Source organism: Drosophila yakuba, chromosome 3L (assembly GCF_016746365.2).
Source record: "Drosophila yakuba strain Tai18E2 chromosome 3L, Prin_Dyak_Tai18E2_2.1, whole genome shotgun sequence".
NCBI lineage: Eukaryota > Metazoa > Arthropoda > Insecta > Diptera > Drosophilidae > Drosophila > Drosophila yakuba.
The window spans coordinates 8,882,578-8,896,096 of NC_052529.2; the positions used below are offsets into that span (position 1 = coordinate 8,882,578).

The 13,519-nt window shown below is 42.8% G+C and overlaps 1 protein-coding gene, 1 long non-coding RNA gene and 1 other non-coding gene across 7 annotated transcripts; 2 read left to right on the forward strand and 1 right to left on the reverse strand.

The window, feature by feature from the left end:
• Nucleotides 1-118: 118 nt before the first annotated feature.
• On the forward strand, nt 119-13,513 carry LOC6533428 (prominin-like protein). Of its 5 annotated transcripts, XM_015194531.3 has the most exons (15): nt 119-211; nt 862-1,036; nt 6,774-7,305; nt 7,367-7,514; nt 7,575-7,703; nt 7,761-7,948; nt 8,011-8,175; nt 8,241-8,371; nt 8,427-8,762; nt 8,821-8,930; nt 8,991-9,936; nt 9,997-10,136; nt 10,587-10,646; nt 10,738-10,911; nt 11,980-13,513. In XM_015194531.3, the coding sequence occupies exons 3-15, from the start codon at nt 6,903-6,905 to the stop codon at nt 12,089-12,091; spliced, it is 3,042 nt and encodes a 1,013-aa protein (XP_015050017.1). In that variant the 5' UTR covers nt 119-211; nt 862-1,036; nt 6,774-6,902; the 3' UTR covers nt 12,092-13,513. The 5 variants fall into 5 exon arrangements, with proteins under 5 accessions (XP_015050017.1, XP_015050016.1, XP_015050014.1 ...); XM_015194530.3 differs by lacking the exon at nt 10,587-10,646; XM_039374658.2 differs by lacking the exon at nt 119-211 and having other exon boundaries at nt 589-1,036.
• LOC120321588 lies at nt 2,900-4,610 on the reverse strand. The gene is made up of 2 exons (XR_005561292.1): nt 3,167-4,610; nt 2,900-3,098 (listed from the first exon to the last, which is right to left on the reverse strand). It is a non-coding gene; the product is annotated as an uncharacterized LOC120321588 (long non-coding RNA).
• On the forward strand, nt 5,914-5,986 carry Trnam-cau. The gene has a single exon. It is a non-coding gene; the product is annotated as a tRNA-Met (tRNA).
• Nucleotides 13,514-13,519: the final 6 nt, after the last annotated feature.

Below are 13,519 nucleotides of genomic sequence, written 5' to 3' on the forward strand. Positions count from 1 at the left end.
TGATTTGCGTCTCCCGTTAACGGTTTCTTTAGATATTTTTCCAGGGCTGCGACTTTTTTTTCCGGAATGCATTTAGTATTAATTTTCGTTATATTTTAGCGCATTTTTCTAAGCCACGAACGGGTATTCACGAGCTCCGCGCACGGTCACACTGGTCCAGAACTCTTTGAAATGCGAAGTTTTTCGATCGGATAAATTTGGAATAAAAAAGGTGAACATCCGGGGCGGATCTAGTCTGAATGGAGCGTGCCTTCGCGTGACTGAAACCCGATTGGCCACGCCTACTGCCACGGGAAAATATGAAAAGCGAGTGAAAATCACAACAAACGCCAGGTGTAACTGGCAAACAAAGAGCAGAATGTTTCGAAAGGGCGGTGCAGTGCTGTGATACATACAAAAACAACGCCAACTATATATGTATATATATATACAAATGTAGAACAAATGTGCTCCATTTAAAATTGCTTAAAGAGATTAACTTCGGATTATAAAATATCCATGTTTGCCGTGTAACGAAAAACTCCAATTGGGCCAAAAGGGCCACTGGAAGCTGGGAAAGTGGGAAATCCTCGTTGCGCCAGCGACCTTAATTTTGTTGTTTTTTCTTCTTCTTTGTACAACGAACTTTCCCATCGGTTTTGATTTATCTGTTAATATTAACCCAAATTCGATTGGAATTTTACACGATTTAACACGAAAACACGAACAACCTTTAGTTTTGTTAAGCTCAAGACAACGTTACTCGGTCCGGTCGCATTGCATTTTTATAAGTTGAACAAATTGCACTCTTAGCTGTCCAAATTGGGTGTTTTATTGAAAGTCCGGCGACATAATCCTCCGCTTCCCTTCATCTGTTCCCAGCATCTGTTGGGGGGATACGAGCCTGAGCCTGGGTCTGGAAGTCTGTAACTGCGACCGATCGCTGGATCCTACGGCTAATTGGATTTGGACGCCGCGTCGCATCAGCATCATCTTTCACAAGCCCGACGAGTCCAACAGCCAGCTTAATTGGCTTAGGCGGCGGTTGTCGATGTTGGTGAGTGTCCGTCGGCTCATTTATTCTGTTTATTTCAATTTACCCAGCCCGCGAAGCGAGTTATTCAATTTGCGGTGTCGAATTAGTGGCTATAGCGCCCTTCCTGTCTCCAAATTTAATGCTTCACCCACCCTTCTCGCCCGGAATTCCCACCTGGTGGTGTGCATAATTAATACGCGGCACTGCACTAATTGCTTCATCCCAACAAAACACTCAAAAAAGGAACTCCCGCAGATGTACATATATACACCATGTGTACATAAATATATGTGCCACACATCCCTGACCTGAGATACAAGATACAAGTGCGTGTGGTGGAAACGACACCCAGCCGAGCGGAATCCGTGTATTTATAGAGTTACGGGTTCTATTCTATTTCCCAGCCACACACTTTGCAGAACTCGGAAGCAGACTCTAAAAAAGAGCCCCACATTATAGATTTCGCTTGAATAGGCAATTTTCCATGGGATTACGATAAAAATATAAATAATAGGCTCCACATTTTAGAAAAAGCGAAAGCATTTGTTGATTTCATTCAAAATATAAGCCCAAATTAGAACCGAGATAACACAGTCAAAATAAATAAAGGGCCACATGACTTTCAACACCAAGCGATTGTAGTTATGATAGGATTAAAGCTAGAAAAAACATTTAAAGCAAAACCGACTAAGCGGTTTGCATGACATTTCACAAATTCCAAAAATATTCAAATGCAAATATGATAACAAGTCTGGTTATAAATAATTAAATATGAAGCCACTTGCTCAAATAGGACTAATAAACAAGTTATGTAGAATGCTACATTCAAGCTAAAAGTATTAACATAATAAGAAGCCAGTAACAAACACAGCAATATTTATCTATAAGCAAATTTAGAGATTAGCCCAGAGTTTGCAATCATTAATCAAATACTCAAAACGCAAATGAAGAACTTATGACGCTGGTCTGCCTTCGAAAGCTGAAAACAAACGAAAAATGGAACCAAGTTCATCAGAGGTTTGCAATATGATAAGCGATTGGATAAGCCAACCTTCGTATCAGATTCGTTAAGTAAATAAGCTGACTCAACGTCCGAGAATCGAGATGATATAATGCATCTTTGGGCACGTAAGCATCTGTCAGTTTCTGTCAGTGTACATGGCTTCCGTTTCTTCCTATAAGTGAAGCGAACTACTTCTCGATCGTCTGCACCTTTTTTTTTTTTTGTAACTCTTCAGTTCATTTCCGCCCCTTTTTCTCCGACTTCCTTTGTTTGGATTCGTTCAGTTTTCATCTAAAGAAGTTTACTTTGTATCTGCTTGTGTGATTAGCCCATTTTTCTGCGCTTTTTTATTGGAGAGTGAGTCAGTGACGAGAAACGAGTTTTTGCTTTGGCACGACTTCACTACATCGGCAGGGCAACCTGTTCTTTTGCGATATCTTTCGCCTCGAACCGCCGTCCATGGACTCCACCTCCACCTCCACTTCTCCGCCGGCTGTTCCAAATTCGATGTGGATGTCACTTGGCGGAGGCGGTTTGAATTGAAAAGATGTAGATGCTGCAAAGTGTGTGTGCTCTTAATTCGGTCGAAAAGTTGGCTGCACTTTTCTGGGGAAAAGTTTATATTTATAAACTGATTAATCACACATAGCCCACTTGGAATTTGAAGATGTCTCGCGGTCATTGTGCCATCGTTCGTTATCTCAGATTCTGACTCTTTCCGGTCTCGTAAATTAGTAAAGTTCATTGCTGGCATTTCCTTCACATGGTCTATATATAAAGCATCTTAATTGCAGCCATTTCATAGAACTATCTGAGTTCTTAAGAACGGCATTAGTTGATAATTGCAGGAATATGTTTAACTATAACATTACTAGGAAATGTTTTTAATTTGGCAAATGGTAAGGCATTTATTATTCCAAGTTATCAGCAAAGGTCATTGCTGTCTTGGTCATTACAAAACCTATTTATTCTAGTACACATTGCAATAATAACTGCAAATAATTTACGTTCATGGGAATTCTTTCAAATATTTATGTACCACTCAGCCATTTTTCTTCGGGACTGGCATTGATTGTGGCTCTGTATGGATGAGGAAATTGTTGTTATTAATGCAACCTTCACTTTGTATTTAATTCTTTTGTTTATACAAGCCATAAGCAAACGACGCTCAGGTGCCGTCATTAAGTTTATCGTGTTCGAATTCCACTTTTTGCTGACTTAGCCGCCAGCAGATTTTGAAGTACCTTGCACTTGGTGTTTCCGCAGATACAGTGGCCACCCGTTCTATGGGTCCGTGCCTGTGACCCAATACGGGTATCGCCAAATAAGTTTGTTTAACTTTGTCAACTTTCTCTTGTTGGCGCAAAAACCAGTTGGATTCAATCAGCTGGTTTGGAACAGGCAAAGCCATTCAATTGCAAGAAATGGACTGTTGCCTTTGTTGCGAGCTGTTGACTCATATTATCTAAAAGGGAAATTGTATTACGATACGATACGAAAGATACCTACTGACGACAATGGGAATATTGCATTCGTAACAGCTCGTTAATGCATGAATAATCTAGTTTATTTCGATTCATTCTGTGGCGAAGTTTGTTCTTCAAATTAACAGATTGCGAATTGTATGGCGTTTATCGCTCTGGTGGTATTGTTATTTGTAAATAGACAGTAAAGTTGATTAACCTAGCAAGTTTATTAGAGCTGTGTCTGAATCTGGTTACTTTCAAAAGTCTAGATAATTCAAAAACCACTTTACGACTCGTGGTGTTGGCAAATTAAAAGATTTGATTCTCAAATTCCCAGAATTGTTTACATATTATTACCTGATTACTGCCAATACTTCGCTATGGCGTTCTAGCAATTTTCCAAATAATAATAAAAATGTTATTGGTAGCTTGTTGTAGTTGTTTACTTTTCTAAATGCCATAGCAAGATTTTTATTATCCGGAAAGTTTTGAGTTTGGTCTGTCTATTAAATGATTTTGTGGGAAATTTACAATATAGCAATTATTTAGAAGGTGTTTCTATAATTTCTTCCATGTGTTCGTTTATATACAAAAACTGCCTTAAAAACAAATGTTTAGACATAAGCGAATATAAATGCTATCGTATTTACTTAAAACAGTTGGCAAACCTTTTTGGGAGTATATTTTATAAAGCTGTGGGAGATATTTGTTTATACTGATACTATTAAGTGTGGTTTATTATTCGCCTTTTCCACTGTGTAAAACTGAACTCTGACCGGAATTAAGGGCATTTTGCGTGTGGCCTTGCCGAGCGTTTGCCTGTTCCGCCCACTGTTCGAGGGAGTGCAGCATCCTTGCAGCCACGTACTGCGCATGTTCCTGATGGCCATGATGTCCTACAGCAAAGCCGAGGCTGCAAATTGTTTTGTTGTCCCTAATTCGCTGAGGAGACGCGACCTCTGGCTATGCTATGCTTGGTATCCAGTATCTGCGATTATTGTCCTGCGACGTTCACTTCCAAGTGAGTTTACAGTATGGGAACGGCAGCAAACTTTGGGCAGGAGCAGCTTCTGTTTCGCTGCCCGCAGCGTAGCGCGTGTCAAGGCCGTTCAAAGGCTGCCCCATCATGGGGGTATAGAGAATTTTCTGCACAGTAGCGGTGGCAACGCAGCATAGCAGCAAATGGAGCATCGGTTTTCCAGCGTCTTTAGTTCGCTCCCAGCCAGACAACGCGGCGTATACGCAATTGACACCAAACACTCGTCGTCCGCTTGTTTGGGACAGCCAATAAGCCCTGTCAGCAGGTGCAGTTCGCAGCAAACGTCTATTTTTACACAGCCATCAACACGTCTGGTAATCCAGCTCTTTCCGGAAAGTAAGCAGGGCATAAAGCGAAAGAGGGGCAACCTCGAGATAAGCAGGCGGCATTGCAGTGCTCCGAATGTGTTTAGTGTTATATATAAATACGTATAGTGTTGCGACACTACATTCTGTGCTCTTTTGGGGGCACGACGGGGCCAGGGCGCAAGGGCTAGGCTATAAAGCATAATGCCTTGGAAAGCCGTCGAGCCGTCGAGCCCTTGTCCACTCGCCCACAGAGTTCAATAAACTTTTCGATTTCTTTGTCTATGGCTGTTGTGTTGTGGTGCAAAGACAGTCGATGAGTGTATGTAACTGCTGCTTGTTGCTCGCCTCGATGGCCATAAATTTACAGTTGCCAGTGGCGGGTATCAAATGAGCACACTCATTCGTATTCTTGGATCTATGCTGGAAATGTGAGCAACGTTGATAGTGAGTAGGCAGTGCGCTCGGAAAAACCCAAGGCTCCATCAGCAAATTGCTGGTATAAAATAAAAGAAGGAAAATGCAATTCCGAGAATCATCTTAGTGACAACCACATTAAAAGCAAATTGAAAGTGCCATTTGCAACCAATGCTGTGCACTCGTATATTATATATTCAAATATGTATACTCAAAAGAGCAATTTGTTGTTCCATAATGTAAATGGTGTAAATCGGACTAAAATCGGAGTAATACAATATTTTAACATTTCCCATTATGATACCATTTTAATGCAAGTACATTTAAAGTGCACATTTAATAGTGACATTATTGACATCAAATAATGATTGATTTACAGTGCTTGAAAAATCAAATGTGTCTCTTTTTAATGTGATTTACACATTAAACAGCATTTCGAGTGGCGTCAACAAGATAACGCTTCTGATTTGACATCGATAAGAATAGACCGCAAAGTTCCTTATCTGATTATTTTAAACAAACAGGTCGCAGACACATAATTTCGTTTATATGTACATACATATGTAAGTACCTGCATAACATAGGTAGGAATATTTATTTATGCGGTTAGGACTCGCACACACAAGAACCTTTGGCACAAGCTTGCTTTTTGCCGGCAACGTGTTCATGCCTCGATGGCGCAGTTGGCAGCGCGTAAGTCTCATAATCTTAAGGTCGTGAGTTCGAGCCTCACTCGGGGCATGTACATTTTTTGTTTTGTTTTTATATTTTGCTTTTAAAATATATGTTTTTTGCTTGCAATTGCAAATGCTTTGCCTATTTGGAATATTTCTCTAAGCTAGTAATTTGATATTTGGGTAATTATGCAAGGGCGACACATGCACGCCATGCTTCCGAGCATAGCTGGTGACTCATGATCTACGGACAAGTGCATTCAACCGACGCCAAAGGGACTTTCACCTCCCCGACGGAGAGATAACACCTGCCAATTGTGGGCAATGTGCCAAAGCCCAAGCCGAAGCTCAGTCCTTTGTATCGACAGTGGTTTGCATTCTCGGGCAGCAAATGCCTCAACCCATTGTCATCTTCTCGGCTTTTATTGACCTTAATTGATGTCAAGTGGATGTAAGATTGCCTTTGGGTGTGTGCTTGTGTGCGCATTGCGATGTGGAACCAATCCTATCCGATGCCTGGATTGGGATTATGCCCCATTTGCCTGGACACACCAAGAAACAAATATATTTTATTGCCCCGGCCAAGCATTTCTTATTGGACGAGGACATGCTACTGCCGCATTAGGGTGTGAGCTCTGTTCTGTCCTCGAATAGTCCAATTCATTTAGCATTTTCTTTGTCTCACCTATTTCCATTTAAAAACGGAAGGAATTTAGATTAAAGATTAATTTGATAGGTGTCGGTGAAGATACACATAGAAGATATATCTTAGGGCTGAGATCATCATATATTTAGTGGCAGACACTAAAACTAAATTCCTTGATTAATCCTGTATTCCATTTTTCTGATTGCAGGCCACTGACGTGTGAAATGGGTGTGGGCTACTACACCGAAGAGAACACGATTAAGAGCAGCAGCTCAGCACGTTAATCAGTTTGAGGAAGCTTCTCCGCAACAGGAAGTCCTACGAAAAGCAGCCGGCCATGGGTGAAGTAGCTGCCACAGTGGAGCCTCTGGCCGCGGTCAAGTCGAAGTCCCTTCGATCCCGGAAGCGACGACAGCGACGTAGGCGACAGATAGCCTACCTGGCCATATGTGGATTAAGTGTAGCCATATTCGGCTTCGCATTGGCCACGCTTATCAGGCCCACAACCGCCCAGGATAATGATGCTCCCGGGAGCTGGCGCAAGGGATATGTGGGCCATGGCACCACGCACGAACAGCTTGGTCAGCCCCATTGGCCACCAGTCGAGTACACCGCATACCGACCGACGACCAACTACTCCAAGGCACCACCTCCACCCACGTCGGCCATGAATCCAATTTTCAATTTTACACACTTTCTATATGACAAGATTCTTTATAGGGAGGAACCCATACCGGAGGGTGAGTAAAGCGCACATTTGATGGTTACAAAATAGAGTAATTACTTTTCTCAATATTGCAGGTTACATTGTGGTCAAGAATTCGGACACTTTGAGCCTGGGTCCTAAGGTGGAGGAGAACGACTGGCGGGATCTACTGGCTCATTATTGGCTGGCTCTCATCTGGGTTTTTATTCTCGTGTTGCTCATTATTATCATACCGTTCATTGCGTGAGTGTTAAGATCATAGTAACATAGCTAACATAGATAACCAATATTTATACTCTACAGCGTTTGCTATTGCTGTTTCTGTTGCTGCCGACGATGTCGACAGGGATGTCCTCCATGTACCAGTAAACAAGACGCTCAGCGGCGCTTCTGCTGTGGCATCTGTCTGTTGATCCTCATCATCGGACTGATGTAAGTGGAGGCACTTAACCAAGAGAAGCCTTATTTGCAATTATCTTTCTTCTTTAGCTTTGGCATCATTATCGCCTTTGTGACCAACAAAATGATTGACAGCGGCTTTGCCGAGACTTCCGAGACAATGAAGCGCGGCAGCGAGGACACTTGCACTTATTTGAAGGATGTTTCCGATCACGTATACCATCTGATGATGAACAACTACGAGGAGATGGAGACTCATGTGCTGGATCAATTAACCCGTAATTAGACTGATGGATTGCACTCTTTTGATTATCCATTTAACATATGTGGCTTTTCTTAGATGCCCATCGTCACATATTTTTGGATCTCTCCGACACTTCGGAGAGTAATTCCCTGGCAGAAATGGAACGAGTATTAGAGAATATGCCCGAGGCTCTGGAGCTGATGAGACAAGTCGAGAAGATGGAGAAGGATCTGCGCTTCTATGGCTCGCAGTTAAGAGATGGTAAGGAAATGTCAAATACTCAAAAAGGCCGCAGTATAATAACAAAACTATTTATTCAACTTCAGGCGTCCGCGGCATTAAACGAGATGTCAACTTTGCAGTGGCCAATCTCTGTCAACTGCAGATGTGCCAGAAGTTCCTGATTAGCAGCAATATCGAGCACATTGATTCCTCGCAGTGCTTGCACTTCGACAATGTATGTTTGGAATTCAATTTGTACGAATATAAATAATAACCCAAACGTCTTTCAGCTCCCGAACACCAAAGAATTTGTAGAGGGAATGGAGACTATAGTTGCAAACAAGTATTACGCTATACCTCAACGTGGACTCGAGCGTCTGAAGAAGGTTAGCGACAAGGTGAAGACGCAACTGTCCTTTGTGGTGCCTCCCATGATGCGGGATTTAACGAAGGGCAGAACGATCTTCCGAGAACAGGCGACTAATGTGCGCAACATTGTCGAGGGAGTACTAAGTGATATACATATAAAAACTCTGCACTCGACCAAGTCATTTGAGGATGTCTACGATCGGTATGGGCACGATAGGAACGTAGTCAGCCTAATTGTGTGCTTGCTCATTCTTCTGGTAAGGCGAACCTTCAGAATTTCAACCAAAAAACCTTAACTATCGGATTTTCATTTAGGTACTTTTTATACTGATCTTTGCTCTACTGTGCGGCTGCTTTGGGCGACGACGAACTGGATATGGTGATGAATGCTGCAGCAAGTCCACTGGTGCCACCTGCCTGCTTCTGTGAGTAGCTTAAACCTTATTCTGTCCTGCTGTCTTATTTATTACACTTACTTATTTTAGAGCCATTCTGCTGATATTCTGTGTTTTCTCCATCATCGCACTGGTTGGACTTTTCTACTTTATGCTGGGCATGGTAACGTACCAGGGTGCCTGTGCACCACTGAGGGATCAGGAGAACAACACGATATTCAGGCAACTGGACGCGTCCATAGATCTGAATCATTTCTTGCCGGCATCTGAATCTACCAAGGAGATGATGCAACCACTAAAAATGTCAAGTGCGATAAAGGCTTGCCGCGCCAATCAGACCATTTTCGATATGATGCGTCAGCATAAAATATATGATATCAACGATCTGACGCGCATAAAAGTGATGACACACGCACAGGAAAATACAGATTCGATCAAGGTCTTCGACGAGGATCTGTCCACCGTGGTACTTCTGACGCAGGAAGAACGTGACGAGCTAAACGCTGCGCGCGACAGCAAGCTTGCGAAGTACCATAGCTCCCTGTACTTACCTAGTCTGTGCACCCAGTTCACGCCCATGAACCTGAACGCCCTGTCCGAGCAGCTGTACAAGTTGTCCAACGATCTGGAATACCCTGCATACGGCTGGGCCAAGGTGTCATTCTGGAATGAGGGCCTCAACACCAAAGCCTTCTATCGCAATTTTGTACCGAAACTTACGAGCCTCGTGGAAAAGATGAAGGCCAATCTAAAGAAGATTGACGAGCTCATTTCGTACGAAAACAATGACTTTACCAATACAATCAAAATTCTCACTGCCACTGCCATAAACTCTGAACAGTTTATCCAAAAGCGCGGCAAGGACTATATCAATACACTAGGAAGCAATTTGACGCAGTCCATTGACCAGATGATAGACGACTACATCGATATGATTATAAAGGAGGCCAACGAAAGTGTGGGCCACTGTGCACCCCTGTCGTACATTTATTATCGTGGCGTCGACTTGATTTGCCACCGTATCGTGGATCCCATTGTGAGTTATTAGTTCTTTAAAATGAAAAGGTTCAACATTTAATTTCAACTCTTTTTGCAGAATGGATTCTGGGTAGGCATACTGCTTTGCGCCCTGCTCTTCCTGCCCATCCTGTTCGTGGCCCACCGCCTGATGTGCCTCTACAAGAAGATCTACCCTTATCTGGCCACCGTAGGAGCCGCTGGAGTGGTCGAGGGCGGGTGAGTTGACTTCCTTGCACTACCATTAGCTTTCAGGCATCCCCGCTAAACCGCCTAACCCAAAGCTGTCCCATTTGCACGGGTGCTCCGTATGTGCCACCGCCTGTAGTTGCCTGCTCCGGCGGACAGCAGACTTATTGCGCCTGCCCCGCGGGCGCAAACACCCGCGGTGGCGGTGGTGAGGAAGTAATTCAAGCTGATGAAGCAGGTGCTGTTGCCTGGGATGTGATTGAGGTGGCCTTAAAGCAATCAGATCGCGATCTCTCCGCCAGCAAACGCAAGACAGACTAACACCTTGGGTTGGACTCCATTTTATCTAATTAACTTTCAGCATTTGTTTTATAAATGTATGCATGTACCGACAAAAAAAAAAATTCAGCGTTTGCACCATAACTAAGCCGTCCACATTCTTCTCATTTCACCGCTAACCCCGCATCATCCCGCCCACAGAAGCGACTATCTGTACGATGCTTATAGCGAACGTGATCGTGAACATGTACCATTGGCTAAGTAAGCGATCATCCTGTCACCTCTCTCTCTTTGCTGGCTAGCACTTTCGCTAATCCTGTGTCCCACTCTCCCATTGCATCTCCTTTTCCAGCGTTCCCAAGAAGCGTCGCAAGGCCTACGAGCGGCGACGGGAGCAGCAGGATTACTTTGAGGACGCCTCGCCCAGCGTCTCGCGGGGCAACCGCTCTGGCGGCGATCGTGGTGGCGGCGGAGGCGATGGAGCTCCTGGCAGCAGCAGCATGCGTTACAACGACATGGCGCCAACGTAAGTGCACTCCACCACCCAGCGAATCCTTCTCCTGCTTTTTTGCTCTAACTAAAAGACTTTCTTATCATTATAATTGGTGAAATTATCTTTCTTAAGTAAAATGTATTGTAAGAAATATTTGATTATTACGAAAGGCTTTTTAGCAAATCGCCCCATAGAATCTTACCATAGTGAATGCCTTGCAGCTGCCTTGTATTGAGAATTAATTAGCTTGACCGCATCGATATCCAGTTTCCCTTGATCGTTTAGACCGCTGCTAAATCGCTATAACGCTAATTTTTAATTTTGTTTAATTTAGCGCTAAAGGTGTGACCAATGGCACTCGGCCAAAGGCATTGGCGGCAGATGGTTTCTTTTAGGCATGGCCCGAATGCTAAGCGGTTTTGGTTTCTGCTCGGTAAAGTGCCTTTTGAAAGACTCGATCGGTGTGCTTCCCCGACAGCCTCGATTCGAATACATTTCCGACTGTTTGTGAAAAGACTGGAAAAAACCCCCTACCAAAAATTTGCTTAGTTCCCTCTGTTTTTCTCTGCAATCTGAACTCTTTATTTCCAATTTAATTTCAATTTGTTCAATTTTGCTGAATGTTGTAAAAGAACATTTGCGCTTTGTTAAATATTTTAATTTTCCAAAACGTTTATTTCTCTTCTGTAAAAAAGCAGTCTTAAGTCGGCGAACTATTAAATGTTTATGTATTAAATTTGTACTGCTTATTGGATGAGCTTGCGAACATTGCTGCTCCAAAGTTAAAGACACTTCTGGACACAATCTCTTAACAGACAAGCCCAGACAGCTCATTACTCAAAGCTTATCCTCCCAGTGGCCTGGCCTCCTGCTGGTAAATGCCCGCTTTCTCATGACCAAGTGCCACTAACTCCATATCGGGTTTCGATCTATGTTGACCAACTAATCTGATTAATCGCAGCTACTGCGGCCTTCTGTGTTTCTGTTTCTGTTCCTGTTACAGTTTCTGTTTCTGTGTTGTGCGTGAGTGGTCGCACTATAAATATTTAATACGCCCTGCATATTTCCCATGGACTAATTCGATTTAATTGCAATCCACAGGCACTGGGACCACGAGCCACCACGATACCACAATCCCCCAGCTGCGCCGCCATCCTCGGAGTACGAGCGTCCGCCGCCCTACTACTATCCGGGTGCCTCCGAGCAGGATTAGACGCACGGAGGCGGTTTGTTCTAGAGGTGGCAACATGGATGATTTTATTTTGAACCCTCACGCCCCACGCCCATACATGTATACCCCCTACTGAGACTGTACTTTTAGTTAAAGGCCTAAACGAAAATAACTGAAATTATATAATTTTAATTAAGTAGTATCGTAGCATCACGTGTGTTATCACTTTGGCCCGGCCAGGAGATCAGCCATTGACCTGGAAGCTGGAGAATAACGAACGCATAGTTAAATATTTAAGTGCGGGCCGAAGCAAGAAAGCAAATGCGAAAATTCTCAAACACCCATTTATAGTTACTTTAAAAAATGTTGCCAAAAGACGAGCACGATACGATATGATGATATGTAGCGGACGAATCAGGCTGGGATTGTCCCAGCCGGGAGCATTTAGTGAACTATGGAGTCCGGGGTCCGGAGACTCTGGGCCAGAGGGTCGAGCGGCAGGCGTCGGATCTGATGAGTCCCTTGAAGAAGTTGGCCATTCGCCGGGTCGCACGGCCGCAGAAGCTTTAAGGAATCTCATAATTTTATTATGCACACACTCAGAGCAGGCGAGACATACCCAAAAACGAAAACAAAATGAAAATGATAATGAAGATGATAATGAAAATGAAAATAAAACAAATCAATACCTAGCAAGCAACTACGTAAATATTAACCGATCAAAAACTTTATGGAATCTGTAAACTTCCCGGAAATCAAAATCGCGGTAAAGAAAATATGATCAATACCAAAACTGCCATTTTAATTTAGAAAAGAGCAGAACACAGAGTTGGAAGTTATTCAATGCATTTAATGTATTTATTTTAGAAACAATACACAATACTACACTCTTCCTTAAAACCGACAATTTGTGCATTCGGACACTGATCAACCAATCAAATAAAACCCTCTATTCAGCTACAGATTCGAGAATACAAATACTTGAATGTAACACGTATTTTAACACGTTGTCATAGTTTAGTAAGAGAAAACCAAAACAACAGCAAAACAAACAAACACCCCTAAGCATTTAAACGTTCCCAATTGTAATGTCTAGAACCTAAGGGCAAGCTGTAAGTTTCCACAAAACCTATAAACACCATACATACAAAAATATACAGACATGCGAGCATATTGGATGGATAACACAATTACATAATTTTTAGTATTATTATACAATTAAGATGTATGTTGTATTTTACATTTGACGTACATTAAATGATTTCCGCTTAAGTCAAGTAACCATGTATCAATATTGCCCAGCGCAAGTAAAGATTATCGAATAAGATCCCGGAAAATACAAAAAACACAAGAAACCCAGTTGCCAGTCAATCATCGAGCTCCGTTGATGGTTGTCTCTGTCGTTTGCAAAATTTTGTCAATAAACTTCAAGTGGTTTTATGTACGAATAAGCGAGTATCAAAACTAATT

Bases quoted from the DNA above. Each gene is read 5' to 3' on its own strand.
- LOC6533428 (XM_015194531.3), top strand. From the start codon at position 6,903: ATGGGTGAAGTAGCTGCCACAGTGGAGCCTCTGGCCGCGGTCAAGTCG. The intron at 8,763-8,820 runs GTAAGGCGAACC...ATTTTCATTTAG, and splicing joins TGTGCTTGCTCATTCTTCTG to GTACTTTTTATACTGATCTT. The intron at 10,912-11,979 runs GTAAGTGCACTC...TGCAATCCACAG, and splicing joins TACAACGACATGGCGCCAAC to GCACTGGGACCACGAGCCAC.